The sequence below is a fragment of the Panthera uncia genome (assembly GCF_023721935.1).
Source record: "Panthera uncia isolate 11264 chromosome C1 unlocalized genomic scaffold, Puncia_PCG_1.0 HiC_scaffold_3, whole genome shotgun sequence".
Lineage (NCBI taxonomy): Eukaryota > Metazoa > Chordata > Mammalia > Carnivora > Felidae > Panthera > Panthera uncia.
In genome coordinates, this window is record NW_026057584.1 from 82,103,598 (window position 1) to 82,118,917 (window position 15,320).

General features: G+C 37.1%; 1 protein-coding gene across 1 annotated transcript; it reads right to left on the bottom strand.

Moving 5' to 3' along the window:
* Positions 1–13,283: 13,283 nt before the first annotated feature.
* Positions 13,284–14,826, bottom strand: LOC125910935 (dead end protein homolog 1-like). Its single transcript, XM_049614468.1, has one exon. The coding sequence runs from the start codon at positions 14,824–14,826 to the stop codon at positions 13,765–13,767; it is 1,062 nt and encodes a 353-aa protein (XP_049470425.1). The 3' UTR covers positions 13,284–13,764.
* Between the last annotated feature and the right edge of the window lie 494 nt (positions 14,827–15,320).

Sequence of the window (15,320 nt, forward strand, 5' to 3'; positions counted from 1 at the left end):
ATTCTTTAAAAAAAAATTAGGACGGGACTCAAACAAATAAGAAATGAAGCAAGAGAAACAGCAACGAATACCACAGAAATACAAAGGCTCATAGGAGAATATTATGAAAAACTATATGCCAACAAGTTGGTAAACCTAGAAGGAATGGATACATTCTAAGAAATATATAACCTCTCAAAACTGAGTAAGAAAGAAATAGAAATTTAAACCGTGTGATCTCACAGTTTGTAAGTTTAAGCCCTGTGTTGGGCTCCATGCTGAGAGTGCATATCCTGCTTGGGATTCTCTCTCTCCCTCTCTCTCTGCCCCTCCCCCACTCACACATGTGTGTGCACTCTCTCTCTCTCAAAATAAACATTTTTTAAAAATTAAAGATGTCTTTTTCAATTTTCTTCTCTTTGTATGCCTTGCTTTTTTTCTGTTTTTCCTTCTAGCTATCTTTCTCCTTGTGAAGTTCGGATTATATTTATATTTCTGAATTACTTAAAGTCCTTTCCTCTAAATTTCTTTTTCTAAATTTCTCTTATATTAACAATAACTCTCTAATTTTGTACTCTCTTTGCCTATCTTCTTCATATCATCTTTTTGTTCTGTCTACTGACCACAAGGTCATAAAACTGAAGTACAATATGACTTTTCTTTTTGCAAAAACAAACAAATGATGGTTTTTCAGTTCAAAATAGTTGTCTTAAAATATTGCACCTTTTGTCCCTCTCCAAGTTTTAATAAAATAACATGCAGCAATATAAAAATAATATGTCATTGGTGTCACAGAAAAGCTAGATGAGCTATTATTCTCAGACCAAAACAATTAAGTGATCTCTGTAAGATAATAAGCAGATGTAATCAGTTCCAAAATTTGTTACTACAATTTTAAAATAGATCTCTAAAATTATCCAGGGTCAAGAAAGTGTAGGCTGGTAAAAGGAGATGGTTCTAAAGAGTGGGCCACTTAATGGCTTTCTCAGTACCTCTTGCTAAGATGAGCTAGTTCCATTATTTGTCAAGTATAAACTGGAGAACACCTCACTTGCCAAGTACATCTGGTAGTCCTAGACCAAGTGATTCCAAGAATGAGTACTTAAGGCTATCAAAACTGTCCAGTTCTCTATCCCACCCAGAGCTTCTAAGAGGAAAGAGAAACTGATAACCAGAAGAATAATTGCCAACACTTGTTAAAGAAACACCAGAAAATTTATGTGCTCCCTTTCACCTCCTGTAGAAGCACACCATGGCTCAAGTTCTTGCAGTCAGAATCTTCATTCTCTGCTATTGGAAGAACTATTTTCACTTGGAGTTAGGACGTATATATGATTTCCTAATATATAAATAAGCCAGGAAAGCTAAGTGCATGAAGAAGGCCACACCACATGCAATAAAAGATATCAGAATAATAAGGGAAACATTTGGTGATGAGAAAAAAAATGGTTAAATTAATACACATGTAATTATTACCCCCAAATAAATTTTGGAGACCTAAGAAAGTGCATTAAATCTACTGAAAAATATCAGATTGCTATACAAAGGAAGTTCTCCAAAATCATGAAACTTTGACACAATCATTGATTTAAGAGAAGATGTAATAAGTAAACCGAATACCAGAATATACACATCCAGTGTATGAATTAGTGAAAATAAAAAACACCAAGAAGTTATTTTAGGAAAAAAAAAGGTAAAAGAAAAGATATGAAAGAAACATAAGGAGACATAGAAAATATAGTAACTTTGGGGTGCCTGGGTGGCTCAGTCCATTAAGCATCTGACTTTGGCTTAGGTCATGATTTCACATCTCGTGAGTTTGAGCCCTGTGTCAAGCTCTGCCAGAGCCTGGAGCCTGCTTTGGATTCTGTGTCTCCCTCTCTCTCTGCTCCTCTTCTGCTTTCAATCTTTCTCTCTCTCTCTCAAAAATAAATAATAAAACATTTTTAAAAATTAAAAAAAAAGAAAATACAGTAACTTCATTATGAGTGAAAGAAAGGGTTTAGAGGAGATAGAGGGAAAGCAATAGTTGAAAACATAGTAGGAGAAACCATTCCTGAAGACAGATTTGCCTTAAGATTTAAAGAATTTTCAGGATATCAATAAGAATAAAACAAAAAAGGAATATCCAAATTCTCCCTGAATTCTGAAATTTCAGAATACCAAGATAGAAAATCGTATCCCTCCAAAAAACAAAATTTTACTTTACTATAAAGAACAATCCTCATACTGACATCAGACTTTTCATCTATGGTATAGGTGGTAAAGGACAAGGAAGGAAATTATTCAAAGTATTGAAAGAATGTAATTTAGAACATAGCTTTCTTTTTATATTAAGTTAAACTAACTTTTGAGAGCAGAGGCCAAGGAAAACATGCTCATAATAAAAGGATTAAGAGAATTTATTACCAACAAAACAACTGGAAACAAATAACTGAGGTTATACTCCAGAAAATGTGGAAAATAAAGTTCTAAAATGCTTTCTAAAAAAGTGCCTAGAAAAGATTGATGAAAATTAGAAATTAGTTATGTTGAAAATTTTGTTTGGAATGAAGATTAAGTATTGAACAATTTTTAACTTTAATATGAAGTATATTAAAATATTTAACTAAATAATGATGGTACTTGATGAAAAGAATGAGTTCTATAACTCATGGATATCAAAGATAAAAATCATAAAAACCACCCAATTATGGTAAGGCATTCCAAATTCAAGTCAGTAATAAGACAGTAATACCTATCATTATTACTGTTCAAATTAATTGGTAGAACTTGACCAATATAAGTTTATACAACACAAATAGAAAAAGCAAAAACTGTTATATTTGTGAAGTTGACAATTGCCTACTTAGAAAATCCTGAAAAAATAATTGAAACACATTAAGACTCTAATTAGCATTCACACATTTTATATCCATTTATAAAATCAATAGCTTGAGTAATTACCAATTAGGAACTAATAGGAATATATAATTTATATTGTATTGATAAAATGATAAAATATATAAGAAGGAATTTTTGAATTAAAAAGTACAAAGGATAATAATAGATTACTATGAAGAAAATGTAACTTTATTTTTAGTTAACATACAATGTTATATTAGTTTCAAGTTTACTAATTAGTTATATTAGTTTCAAGTTTATTTAGTGATTCAACAATTCCAAGTATTACTTAGTGCTCTTCATGAAAAGTATACTCTTCAATCCCAGTCAATTATTTCACACATCCACCCACTCACCTCCCCCCTGGTAGCCATCAGTTTGTTCTCTATATTTAAGTCTGTTTTTTGTTTGTCTCCTTTTTTCCTTGATTTTTTTTTTGTTTGTTTCTTAAATTCCACATAAGAGTGCAATGCTAAGTGGAATAAATTTCACTATCTGGATCCACCCATGTTATTGAAAATGATGAGATTTCATTCTTTTTTATGACTGAATAATATTCCATCGTGTATATATATACCACCTGTTCATTACCCATTCATCTACCCATGGACACTTGGGCCTCTTCCACAGTTTGGCTATTGTAAATAGTGTTGTAATAAACATAGGGTATTTATAAACACTGTCATAGGGTAGTTCTATTTTTAACTCTTAGAGTAACTTCCATAATGTTTTCCACAATGGCTGTACCCCTTTGCATTCCTACCAACAGTGCACAGAGTTCCTTTTACTCCACATTCTCACCAACCCTTGTTCCTTCTTGTGCTATTGATTTTGTCCATTCTGATAGGTGTGAGGTGCTATCTCCTTGTAGTTTTGATTTGCCTTTCTGTGATGAGTGATGTTGAGCATCTTTTCATGTGTTTCTTGGCCATCTGTAGGCCTTCTTTGGAGAACTGTCTATTCATGTCTTCTGCCCATTTTTTTATTGGATTACTTGTTTTTGGGGGGTATTGGGTTGTATCAGTTTTCTATATATTTTGGATACTAACCTTTTATTGTATATATTATTTGCAAATACCTTCTCCCATTCAGTAGGTTGCTTTTTAATTTTGTTGGTTGTTTCCTTTGCTGTGCAGAAGCTTTTTATTTTTATGTAGTTACAATAGTTTACTGTTTGCTTTGTTTCCCTTGCCTCAGGAGACATACCTAGAAAAATGTTTCTATAGCCAGTGTCAGAGAAATTACTGCCAGTGTTCTCTTCTATGATCGCTATGCTTTCACGTCTCACATTTAGGTCTTAAGTCCATTTTGAGTTTATTTTTTTGTATGTTGCCAAAAAGTGGTCCAATTTCGTTCTTTTGTATGTAGCTGTCCAGTGTTTCCAACACCATTTGTTAAGGAGACTCTCTTATTCCAATGCATCTTCTCACCTCCTTGGTGGAATACAATTTACCACATAATCATGGATTTATTTCTGGGCTCTCTATTTTGTTCCATGATTTATATGTCCGTTTTTTGTGCAAATACTGTATGGTTTTGATTACTACAGCTCTGTAGTATGTTTTAAAATGTGGAATTGTGACACGTTCCATTGAATTTTTCTTTTTCAAGATTGTTTTTGCTATTCAGGTTATTCTGTGGTTCCATACAAATTTTAGAATTGTTTTCTCTTTTTCTGTGAAAATGCTGGGTGTTTTGATAGGGATTGCACTAAATCTGGACTGCTTTGGTAATCTGGACTTTTTAACAATATTGGTTCTTCCAGTCCATAAACATAAAATGTCTTTCCATTTGTTTGGATTGTCTTCAATTTGTTTCATAAATATTTTATAGTTTTCAGTGTATGGGTCTTTCACCTCTTTTGTTTAGTTTATTCCTACATGTTTTATTATTTTTGGTGCAATTGTAAATAGAATTGTTTTCTTAATTTCTCTTTCTGCTACTTCATTGTTAGTGTATAGGAAATGCTATACATTTCTGTACATTGACTTTGTATCCTGTGGCTTTACTGAATTTTTTTTATCAGTTCTAGTAGTTTTTTGGTGGAGTCTTAAGGGTTTTCTATATATAATATCATGTTATCTGAAAATAGTGAACATTTTTTTTCTTCCTTCCTAATTTGGATGCTTTTTATTTCTTTGTTTTTGTTTTTGTTTTCTCATTGCTGTGGCTAGGACTCCCATGTTATGCTGAATAAAAGTAGTAAGAGAGGACATCCATGTGTTGTTCTTGGGGAAAAGCTGTCAGTTCCTCAGCATTGCGTATGATGTTAACTTATGGGTTTGTCATATATGGTCTTTATTATGTTGAGGCATGTTCCCTGTACACTTTCTTGGTGTGTGTGTGTGTGTGTGTGTGTGTGTGTGTGTGTGTGTTATACTTAGTCCAATGTACTTTCTGCATCTATTGAAATGACCATATGGTTTTTATCCTTTCTCTTGATGATGTGATGTACCATGGTGATTGATTTGCAAATATTGAACCGCCCTTGCATTTGAGCAATCAATCCTACTTGATTGTGGCAAATGAATTTTTTAACATATTGTTGGATTTTGTTTGCTCACATTTAGTAGACGGTTTTTGTATCTATGTTCATCAGAGATATTGGCCTGTAGTTTTTCTTTTTCTCTAGGGTATTTATCCGGTTTGGGCATCAGGATAACACTGGCCTCATAGAAAGCATTTGGAAGCTTTCCTTCTTCTTCTCCTAGTTTTTGGAATAGTTTGAGAAGAATAGATATTAACTCTTCTTTAAATGTTTGGTAGAATTTGGGTTGCCTGGGTGGCTCAGTCAGTTGGGCATCTGGCTTCAGCTCAGGACATGATCTCACAGTCCATGGGTTCGAGCCATGCATTGGGCTCTTGTGCTGACAGCTCAAGCCTGGAGCCTACTTTGGATTCTGTATCTCCCTCTCACTTTGCCCCTCCCTTGCTCACACTCTGTCTCTCTCTCTGTCTAAAAAATAAACATTAAAAAGAAAATTTAAATATTTGGTAGAATTCACCTGTGAAGCTCTCTGGTCCTTTGTTTGTTGGAATTTTTTTTTTCCTGATTCAATCTCATTGCTGGTAATCCATCTGTTCAAGTTTTCTCTTTGATCATGATTCAGTTTTGGTAGATTTTATGTTCCTTGAAATTTATCCATTTCTTCTAGGTCTTTGAATTTGTGGGCATATATTTTCTCATAATGCTCCCTTACAATACTTCATATTTCTGTGGTGTTAGTGGCTATTTTTCCTTTTTCATTTGTGATTTTTTAATTTGAATCCTCTTTTTTTAAATAGTCTGGCTAGAGATTTATCCATTTTGTTGATCTTTTCAATGAACCACCTTCTTGTTTCATTGATCTGTTCTATTGTTTTTTTTTCATTTCTGTATCATTTATTTCTGCTCTAATCCTTATTATTTCCTTTCTTCTACTAATTTTGTGTTTTGTTCTTCATTTTCTAACTCCTTTATTATAAGGTTTAGTTGTTTGAGATTTGTCTTGCTTCTTAAGATAGGCCTGTATTGGTATAAACTTCCCTATTAGAACAGCTCTTCCTACACCCAAAAGATTTTGGATCAGTCTGTTCTCATTTTTATTTGTTCCCATGTAATTTTAGGCTTCTTCTTTGATTTCCTGATGGGACAACTCGTTGTTTAGTAGCATGTTATTTAACTTCCATGTTCATGCTCTTTTAGATTATTTTCTTGTGGTTGAGTTCTAGTTGTGTAGTGTTGTGGTCAGAAAAGAACACTATGACTATGATCTTTTAGAATTTATTGAGACTTGTTTTGTGGCCTAATATGTGATCTCTTCTGGAGAATATTTCATGTTCACTTGAAAAGAATGTGTATTCTGGTGTTTTAGGATATAATGTTCTGAACGTATCTGTTAAGTCCATCTGGTCCAGTGTGTCATTCCCAGCCACTGTTCTCTTGTTGAGTTTCTGATTGGATGATCTGTCTGTTGATGTAAGTGGGGTGTTAAAGTCCCCTACTATAATTTTATTACTATCAATTAGTTCATATTTGCTATTAACTGTTTTATGTATTTGAGGACTTCATATTGGTTGCATAAGTATTTACAATTGTTATGTCTTCTTGTTGGGTTGTCACATTCATTATCGTATAGTGTTCTTGCCTCTTCTTACAGTCCTTGTTTTAAAGTCTATTTTGTCCAATATAAGTATTGCTACCTCAGCTATCTTTTGACATCAATCTGCATGATAAATGTTTTTCCATCCCCTCACTTACAGTCTGCAGGTGCCCTTAGGTCTGAAATCAGTCTCTTGTGGGTAGCATATATATGCATCTTGTTTTTATCTACTGTGTCACCCTATGTCTTTTGATGGGAGTGTTTAGACCATTTGCATTCAAAGTAATTATTGATTGATATGTAGGTATTACCATTTTGTTATTGGTTTTGTGGTTGTTTTGTATATTTTCTCTAATCCTTTTTTCTCTTGTTCTCATTCATGGTTCATTGGCTTTCCTTAGTGACATACTTAGATTCCTTTCTCTTTACTGTTTGCATATCTATTACTTGGTTTTGATTTACAGTTAACATTCAGTGTATATAAAACATCTTCTGCAAATAGCAATCTATTTTTAAAGTTGATGTTCACTTCAGTTTGAAACATTCTTTACTGCTACCCCCCCTCCAACACATTTTAGTAAGTGGTGTCATATTTTACATCCTTTTATTTTGTGAATACCTTGACTTGAGTTTTACAGAGTTTTACTGCTTTTGTGCTTCCCAATTTTCATACTCTCACAAATTTTCTTTTGTTTCCATTCAAAGAGTCCCTTTTAATATTTATTTATGTATTTATGTATTTATTTATTTTAATTTACATCCAAGTTATTTAGCATATAGTGCAACAATAATTTCAGGAGTAGATTCCTTAATGCCCCTTACCCATTTAGGCCATCCCCCTCCCACAACCCCTCCAGTAACCCTCTGTTTTTTCTCCATATTTAAGAGTCTCTTATATTTTGTCCCCACACTGTTTTTTTTATATGAAATTTATTGTCATATTGGTTTCCATACAACACCCAGTGCTCCTCCCAACTCCCCACCCTATTTTTATATTATCTTTGCTTCCCTTCCCTTATGTTCATCTGTTTTGTATCATAAAGTCTTCATATGAGTGATGTCATATGATATTCATCTTTATCTGAGTGACTAATTTCATTCAGCATAATACCCTCTAGTTCCATTCACGTAGTTGCAAATGGCAAGATTTTATTCATTTTGATTGCAGAGTAATACTCCATTGTATATATATACCACATCTTCTTTAGCCATTTATCCATCAATGGACATTTGGGCTCTTTCCATACTTTGGCTATTGTTGATAGTGCTGCTATAAACATTGGGGTGCATGTGTCCCTTCAAAACAGCATAATGGTATCCCTTGGATAAATACCTAGTAGTGCAATTGCTGGGTCATACGGTAGTCCTATTTTTAACTTTTTGAGGAATCTCCACACTGTTTTCCAGAGTGGCTGCACCAGTTTGCATTCCCACCAGCAGCACAAAAGAGATCCTTTTTCTCCACATCCTTGCCAACATCTGTTGTTGCCTGGGTTGTTAATGTTAGCCATTCTGACAGGTGTGAGGTAGTATCTCATTGTGGTTTTGATTTGTATTTCCCTGATGATGAGTGATGTTGAGCATTTTTTCATGTGTCGGATGACCATCCAGGTGCCTTCTTTGGAGAAGTGTCTATTCATGTCTTTTGCCCATTTCTTCATGGGATTATTTGTTTTTTGGGTATTGAGTTTGATAAGTTCTTTATCGATTTTGGATACTAACCCTTTATCTGACAAGTCGTTTGCAAATATCTTCTCCCATTCCATCAGTTGCCTTTTTGTTTTACTGATTGTTTCCTTTACTGTGCAGAAGCTTTTTATTTTGATGAGGTCCCAATAGTTCATTTTTGCTTTTGTTTCCCTTGCCTCCAGAGACGTGTTCAGTAAGAAGCTGCTATGGCCATGGTAAAAGAGATTTTTGCCTGCTTTCTTCTTGAGGATTTTGATGGCTTCCTGTCTTACATTTAAGTCTTCCATCCATTTTGAGTTTATTTTTGTGTATGGTGTAAGAAAGTGGTCCAGGTTCATTTTTCTGCATGTCGCTCTCCAGTTTTCCCAGCACCACTTGCTGAAGAGACTGTCTTTATTCCATTGGATATTCTTTCCTGCTTTGTCAAAGATTAGTTGGCCATACGTTTGTGGGTCCATTTCTGGGTTCTCTATTCTGTTCCATTGATCTGAGTGTCTGCTCCCTTTAAATATTTCTTGTAGGGCTCATTTGGTGGCCATGAACTTCTTTAGCTTTTGTTTATCTGTGAAACCTTTTATCTCTCCTTCTATTCTATAGCCTTCCTGGATGGTGTATTCTTTGATGCAATTTTTTTTTCTTTCAGCATGTTGAATATGTCATGCAACTCTTTTCTGAACTGCAAAGTTTCTGCTGAATAATCTGCTTATAGCCTTATGAGTTTTCCTTTATATGTGTCTCCTTTTCTCTTGATGCTTTCATTTTTTTTCTTTATCACTACTTTTTACCATTTTAATTAGTATGTGTCTTGGTGTGGACCTCCAAGGGTTGATTTTTGGGGGGAACTTCTGTGCCTCCTGGATCTGGATAGCTGTTTCCTTCCCAGATCAGGGAAATTTTCAGCTGTTATTTCTTCAGATAAATTTTCTGCCCCCGTTTCTCTCTCTTCTCTTTTTGGGTTACTTATAATGCAAATGTTGTTATTCTTAATTGGGCCACTGATTTCCCTAAGTGTATTCTCATTTTGCATAATTCTTTTTCCTCTCATTTGGTCAGCTTGCTTACTTCCATTACTCCAATTTTCAGGCCATCACTTCATTCCTTTGCTTTCTCTAGCCCACTATTCTATCAAGTGTATTTTTAATTTCATTTATTGTGTTTTTCATCTGTTTTTTTTTTTTTTCTTCTCTGTTTAGGGTCTCACTGAGATCCTCTATTCTTTTCTCAAGTTCAGTATCTTTATAATCATTACTTTCTCATGGCATATTACTCATGACAGTTTGCTTATATCATTTTCTGTGGCTTTTTCCAGTCCGTTCATTTTGGATATATTCCTCTGTCTCCTCTTTTTGTCTAACTCCTTGTGGCTGCTTCTGTGTGAGAAAGGTCAGCTACATCTCTTGTTCTTCAAAGTAATGGCTTTATGAACAAGAGTTCCTATAGTGCCCTGCAGTGCAGTGTCTCCTGTTCCCGAAGATCTAGAGCTTCAGAGTGGCCTCTATATGTGTGGTGTATGTCCTGCTGTTGAGTCCCGACCTCTGTTTCCCTCAGTACAGTTGTCTGCAGCTGGTATCTTTGCCTCTTGTGGCCAGCATTTGGTCCCTGGGCAGGAGGGTCTCATTTTAACAAGGTGTGCACTGATATGCTTGTGAAATGAGACTTCCCACTTCTGCCAGAACCGAGGTCCCGCAAAATACCAGGTTGTGAATGAGAATGGTGAGTTTTGGGTGAGTCTTCTGGGCAAGGGCACCTCCCGCATGGGAGATAAGGCAAGAGTGACTGGTAAGGGCAGATCCCCTAAAGCATGGGAAAGTGAGATTTGGTATACGCAGGTTAGGTAGTGAATGTTGGTGATGCAATGTTTATGCAGATGGTCATGTGTTTATGCTGAGGGGTGAGTGAGGGAAATGTTCTCTCAGCTCCTTTGTTCCTGGAGGGGTCTTTCCAGGACCCCTGCTTCTCCAGACCACGTTCTGAGATAAATAAATAACCCTCCCTCCACTATGGCCTTAGTGTTTTATAAACTGCTGCTTCTATGTTGTATCTCTGCTAGCTGTTTGTCATGCTGTCTCCTTAAGGGTGAGGACTCCATTTCCTAATGCCCTCTGGATTCTCCCAGAGCCAAACCTGCTGATTTTTATAATTCCAGGCTTTAAGTCACAGTAGTTGTAAGAACTCACAAAATTCGGCTTGCTTTCAAAGCGAAATGTTATGGGGATTCCTCTTCCCTGTGTGGGCTCCACAGTGTGACAATCTGTTTCTTGCCCTTCACTGCACCCCGGCCTTCCTTCCAACTATGGACAGCCACAGTCTGTTTCACTCCCAAACCACATCTTCACTCTTAAGAACTTCTTCGATGTGGACTTTTCTCTACCATTACTTGTGGAGTTTGTTTTGCAAGTCTTTGGGTCATTTCCTGGGTTATTTACACTGATGTGAGTGTTATCTAGTTGTATCTGTGTGACAAAGTGAGCTTAGGGTCCTCCTATTCTACCTTCCTCCTACTATGAAAACTTATGTGGCAAAAAATTGGACATCCTAGAAGAAATGCTTCAATTCCAAACATACAGTCTTCCAAAACTGAAACAAGAAAAAACAAAAAATCTAAGAAGACTAATTACTAGTAACAAAATTGAGCCAGTCAAAAAAGAAAAAAAAAAAAAAAAACAGAAAAAACTCCCAACAAACAAAAGTCCAGGACCAAATGGCTTCAGAAGTGAAGTCTACCAAACATTTAAAGAGTTAATACATACTCTTCTAAAATTATTGCAGAAAAATAGAAGAGGAAAGAAAGCTTCCAAACACATTCTCTGAAGCCACCATTACCCTGATACCAAAAGCTGACACAGACACTACAAAAAAAGAAAACTGCAAGCCAGTATCTCTGATCAACACAGATTAGAAATATTCAACAAAATATTAGTAAACTTAAATCAACAATACATTAAAATTCACCACAATAATTCCATGCAAGAATGGGTCAATATATGCAATATATCATGATCAATGTGAAATACCACATTAACAAAATGAAATGTGAAAACCATATGATCTTTCCAGCAAGTGCCGAGGAAGCACTTGACAGAATTCAACAACTGTTCATGATGAAAAATCTCAATAAAGTGACTTTAGAGGGAAAGTACAACATAATAAGGACCATATATGAAAAACCCCCAGATCACATCATACTCAATGGTGAAAAACTGAAAGCTTTTCCTCTAAGGTTGGGAATAAGACAAAGATGTCCACTCTCATCATTTTTATTCAACATAATACTATAAATACTAGCCACAGCAATCAGACAAGAAAAAGAAATAAAAGGCTACTGAATTGGTAAGGAAGAAATAAAACTTTCACTATTTGCAGAGGACATGATACTATACATTGAAAATCCTAAAGACTCCACAAAAAACTACTAGAAGTAAATGTTATATATTAAGTTCATTGATAGTACTTGATAAAAAGACAAAAGAGGAAACACTGAATAAATAGAAAGATATATGATATCTGGAGGTAGGATTTACTATTATAAAAATATCAATTCTCAACTTAATCTGTGATTTCAAGTTATCCTTAATTAACATCCCACTAACAATGCATTTTTTCCTTTATTTAGAATTAATGTTTTTATGTTGATATGATTTTAAACTTGTAGAAGAATTTACAAGTATTCCCATTTACTTTTCGGTCAGCTGCCTCTTAATATTTACATAGTTAGAATATTTATCGGAAGAAATTAACCTTGGTAAATACTATTAAATTAAATATAAAACTTCTTAGATTTCACTGATTTTTTTTTTCACAAATATTTTTTTCCCTCTTCCAGGGTTCAATATAGGATACTACACTGAATTTAATGATCATTTCTCTTAATCTCCTCTTGTCTATCAAAGACCTTCAGTCTTTCCTTTTATTTCATGGCCTTGACACTTTGAAGAGTCAGTTATTTTGTAGACTTTCTCCCCAGTTTGGGTCTAATTGAAATTTTTTTGTGGTTCTGCATTACTGGGAAGGATACCACAGAGGTTATATGCCTTTTTCAGTGCATATGTCAGGGGTACATGAGATTGATATCTATCACTGGTGACATTGACCTTGATCATTTTATTAATTGGTATCTACCAGGATTCTGCACTCTAATTATTTACCCCTTTGTAATTAAAAATTTATAGAGTGCCATGTTTGAGTATTGTTTCTTAAGCTTTACAGTATCCACCAAAAACATTGTTTTCCAAAATTAATCATGTCTTTAAAGTTACTTTATTATGATCATGTTATTCATTTTTTCTTCCTCAAGACACTTAGTTTGTCTCTACTTAAACTTTCATCTATTAATTTGAAATCCTTTGGTGTATCTTGCCTACAGTAACTATTACCATGGTATTCTCACAGTGATTTTCAGTTGCCTCCTTACATTTGTCAATTGGTATTCTTCCATAAGGAAGAGTTGTCATTTTATTTATTTATTTATTTACTTATTTATTTTAATTTATATCAGTGTATTATGGGCTAATGAATATTGTATTATTTGAGCTATAATACAATATTATAATTTTTTTTTGATCAAGATGTTCCACCTTTGACTACTACTAGAAGCTTTCAGGTTGGCTCTATGGACTTTTGATATGTTACTTTTTTTTTTTTTTTTTTTTTACACCAACCAGGGGTTTAATATAAATACAACCAGCATAGAAAAACCCAACATCACACATACACCAGAATGTAAAGTACTGGGGACAGAAAGCAGATTTCTGAACCTTTGGCTCAGCCAGCCCCCAAATAAAATCAACAAAAATGACAAATCAACAAAATAAGAAGTGAGATTCATATTAAGCTGTGGCAGGAGGAGGAAGGTTTGTGTATGTATCACACAGAACGGCCAAGGAATACCAAAGGGCCAAGGTTAGTCCCTGGGCTGGGAGGGGCATGGCAAGGTCCCTCACCACAACTTAGCCAAACCAGAGCTGTCCCAGGTGTACTGGGGCCCTGCCCCAAAGGGGAGGCTGTGTCAGAGGTAGGGCAGAGCCCATGTTCCTCCCTCTTTAAAATCCGATGGTGGCTGCCCAGGCCTGCTGGGCTGGGGACTGATGCAGGCTCTGTCAACTCGTTTGGGCTGCCTGTGAAGAGGACATGGTCACTGCTTAACCACGGTACCTGCCTCAGCCCCACCAGTCGGTATAAGACTGGCTCTAGAGGCACTCAGTGCCTCTAGCAATCTTGCAGACACAGCATCCTTAGCCATCTCATGCCCATTCTGCACATCTGGGGCCAGCACAACCCAGATGAGGCCACTGAAGGGCACTGGATGCCCAGGGATCACCACCTGGTACCAGAAGTGGTGCCAGCCAGCAGGGCCCATGCCCAAACACTTGGTGAGGAACACAGGGCTGCCCAGCTTCATCCGCTGGCACAACAGCTGCAGGGCACCCCGAGCCCCTTGGGACTCTAGCTTGTCCCTGGCCAGGGCCAACCGACTGCCCTCTGGCTGTAGGCACTGCAGGGAGGGGCCCACCAGCTGCTGGCGGAGTCGCTGCTTCAGATCTGGCTTGAGCCACTCCACGGCCACCTGCTCTCCAGAGAGGCGTGATTGCCCTTCCCCTAGGGTTTTTTTGGCCATGGCGGCGGCGCGGTGCGAGTTGAACTTCAGCAGCACAATTTGCGCGGGCGCGGGCCCAGGGCTGGGCATCAGCAGCGCCTCCTGCAGGCCGGAACCCGGGGGCTGCAGCGCGAGCAGCAACGCGCGGCGACTCAGCCCCGGAGGCAGCCCGTCCACACTCAGCTCGCACTTCTCAGTACTGTGGCACACGAGCAGCGGGCAGGAGGGCCGCAGCGGGTGGTTGTGCAGTGTGGCGATGGCGGCCTGGGCGCCGCGCCGCGAACTGTAGCGGGCGTAGGCGAACCCACGATTTAGGCCGCTGAAAGTCATCATCAGGCGGAACTCGTAGAGCCGGCCCACGCGCTGGAACAGTGGGATCAGCTGGTGCTCGTACACGTCTTGGGGCAGCCGCCCGGTAAACACCTCTGAGCCGGCCGGCGGCGGGCTGCCCACCCAGCCTGGGGGTGGCCCGCCATGCTTCCTCTGCCCGTTCACCTGCACCAGGTGGATGCCCGTCTCCCTGACCCATGCCTCCAAAGCTGCCTTGTTTTCCGGATTCACCCTCTCACACCACAGCTCACATTCCAGCTTGGACTTCATGGCTATCTCGCCAGCTACTCTGTACTCGCTTTATCTCTTTTTTTTTTTTTTTAACGCTTCCTTGCTTCCTGACACCACAAGATGCTTTGGGTTCATCTTGTCTTTTACCTGCCTTGGCTTTGGACTAAATCAGTTCTCCAAAGAGCTCTCTTACTAGAGAATGGTTTTTAGAAACCAAAATCTGAAGTCCAGGTATACTCATTGCTTCTGGGGTGTTACTATTTCTAGTCCTGTCAGTAGGTAGAGTTAGGACACACACACACTTGTGTATACACACTTGTATCTATATTATGTGTACATTTTAACCACACGTCCATATTGACGCCTTTGCCTCTTACCTAGCACTACAGGGTCCATTATACTTTCTTTCTTTAACTGTAATTACTTACTTTGGCATTTGTTATCTATAATACATTTACTTGTTTGTTCAAGTATGAAAATGAAGTAGAATTAGAATTTCTAACCCATATCTGTGAAAAACAATGTACCAACTC